The sequence below is a fragment of the Phalaenopsis equestris genome, unplaced genomic scaffold (genome assembly GCF_001263595.1).
Source record: "Phalaenopsis equestris unplaced genomic scaffold, ASM126359v1 Scaffold000114, whole genome shotgun sequence".
In the NCBI taxonomy this organism is placed as follows: domain Eukaryota; kingdom Viridiplantae; phylum Streptophyta; class Magnoliopsida; order Asparagales; family Orchidaceae; genus Phalaenopsis; species Phalaenopsis equestris.
This window is the reverse complement of record NW_018164556.1, coordinates 1038699-1040267: the sequence shown is the minus strand read 5'-3', so window position 1 is coordinate 1040267 and position 1569 is coordinate 1038699. Positions and strand designations below refer to the sequence as shown.

Sequence of the window (1569 nt, the reverse complement as noted above, 5' to 3'; positions counted from 1 at the left end):
AACGAGCCGAACACGAGCTGCTTAACGAGCCGAACACGAGCTGTTCACGAACAACGAGCCAAATTGACAGCCCTATTGGAGACGGAAGTGAGGCCCAATTTCATGTTTAGAATTTTTTCTTGAAGTTCTCTTGCAATGACCCATTTCAAATTATCCCGCTATTATGCATTTTTTCATGTTGGTTTCTGGCGGTAGAACCTTATGATCACATCACGTGAACCTGACAGTGCTATGATGTGTAATACTCACATGATATGGGTTAACATCCTACATATATGGTTTGGTAAATCTATCATGTGATTCAGCCTTTGGATTTCTTTTGTGCTGGAACTAAAGTTCTCCACTTTGCATTTCTCTAGGATCATATTCCGAATGAAGCCACAATGCAACAAGCGGTTGGGCTACCATCACCAAGCACATTAAACAGTAGATCACCTTTTAGCCATCGGAGGGGACCAAGTGACATTGATGCACTTCGAGCTTCTCTTCAACCTTCGCCCTTCTCCCGCAATCCTCTCCAAACACCGCCAGGTTTCAGGACGCATCTGCCCATGAGCCAAGCTTCGAACGTTTCTTTGCAATCTCCCAGCCTTCCATCTGTGGTTCGCCAGCCATCACAAAACACGATCGGCCTTGCAGCTGGTAATTTTGCAAATCAGCGAAGTCTTGCTCAAGCTTCTCTGCCACCCCAGTTTTCAAGATCGCTGTCCACTTCCGCGTCCAATTTGCCGGCATCTTGGGAGAACTCGAGAGTGGTCGGTACAGATCGATGGAGGAGCATGACAGGGGGAACACCTTCACCACTTCAAAGGTCAGATGGGCTTCCTGAGCTTCCATCCGAGCAGAATTGGAGACCAATTGGTAGAATGAGGGGCAGCTTGACTGGCAGTGATTATTCAGCTGTTATAAGTAACTATATGCCCCCTTTGAACCAGACCGCTACAGGCAGGCCCTCATCTTCTCTCTCAAACTCTGATCAGTTTTCAGCATTAATTGCCAACAATCTCTTGTCTCATGGAGTACTGAATCACCAAATTAACCCTAGTCAGGATAATTTTAGCACTCAACAAGGAGATACAAGGATTTAACTCTAAACCCTACTGAAAGTATCTGTTTTCACCTGTAGATTCATTGATCGCTGTACATTTACATATCTGCAGTGGCTCTATAGTGAGTTGTTTTTTTATTTTTTTACTTCTTTTTTAACTATTCAAGTAGCTGAGTTACCGTATAATGTTGAGTGTGATCAAATATGTTAAAATGATAGATGTGTCCGTTCATAATTATGCGAGCTTCCTTGTTTGCTCTTTGTGCCTTTATATGGCTCTGCATTGTTACATGGGAAGTATGTTGGTGCAGGAGAAATTGTTTGCTATGTTTAAGAGCTTAGAGAGCACTTTAATACTATGCTTTATTTATTTGTTTTTTTTTTTTTTAAATCTTTAGCGATGGATTGATTGCACTGCTTACTGCTTTGAACCGAAATAAAATAAAGATTTTTATTTTTTTGAAATTTAAAGTGATTTGTTTGATTTGATATGAAAGGTTTTGGTGGTATATATATAAAAA

The 1569-nt window shown here is 41.2% G+C and overlaps 1 protein-coding gene across 1 annotated transcript in view; it reads left to right on the top strand.

Annotated features, from left to right (window-relative positions):
* Positions 1–1283, top strand: part of LOC110020987 (E4 SUMO-protein ligase PIAL2-like) — a 78248-nt gene extending 76965 nt beyond the window's left edge. The window contains exon 16 of the mRNA XM_020719298.1: positions 360–1283. Within this exon, the coding sequence (XP_020574957.1) occupies positions 360–1088 (729 nt within the window). The 3' untranslated portion in view covers positions 1089–1283. The remainder of the gene's footprint in view (positions 1–359) is intronic.
* The last annotated feature ends 286 nt before the right edge of the window (positions 1284–1569 follow it).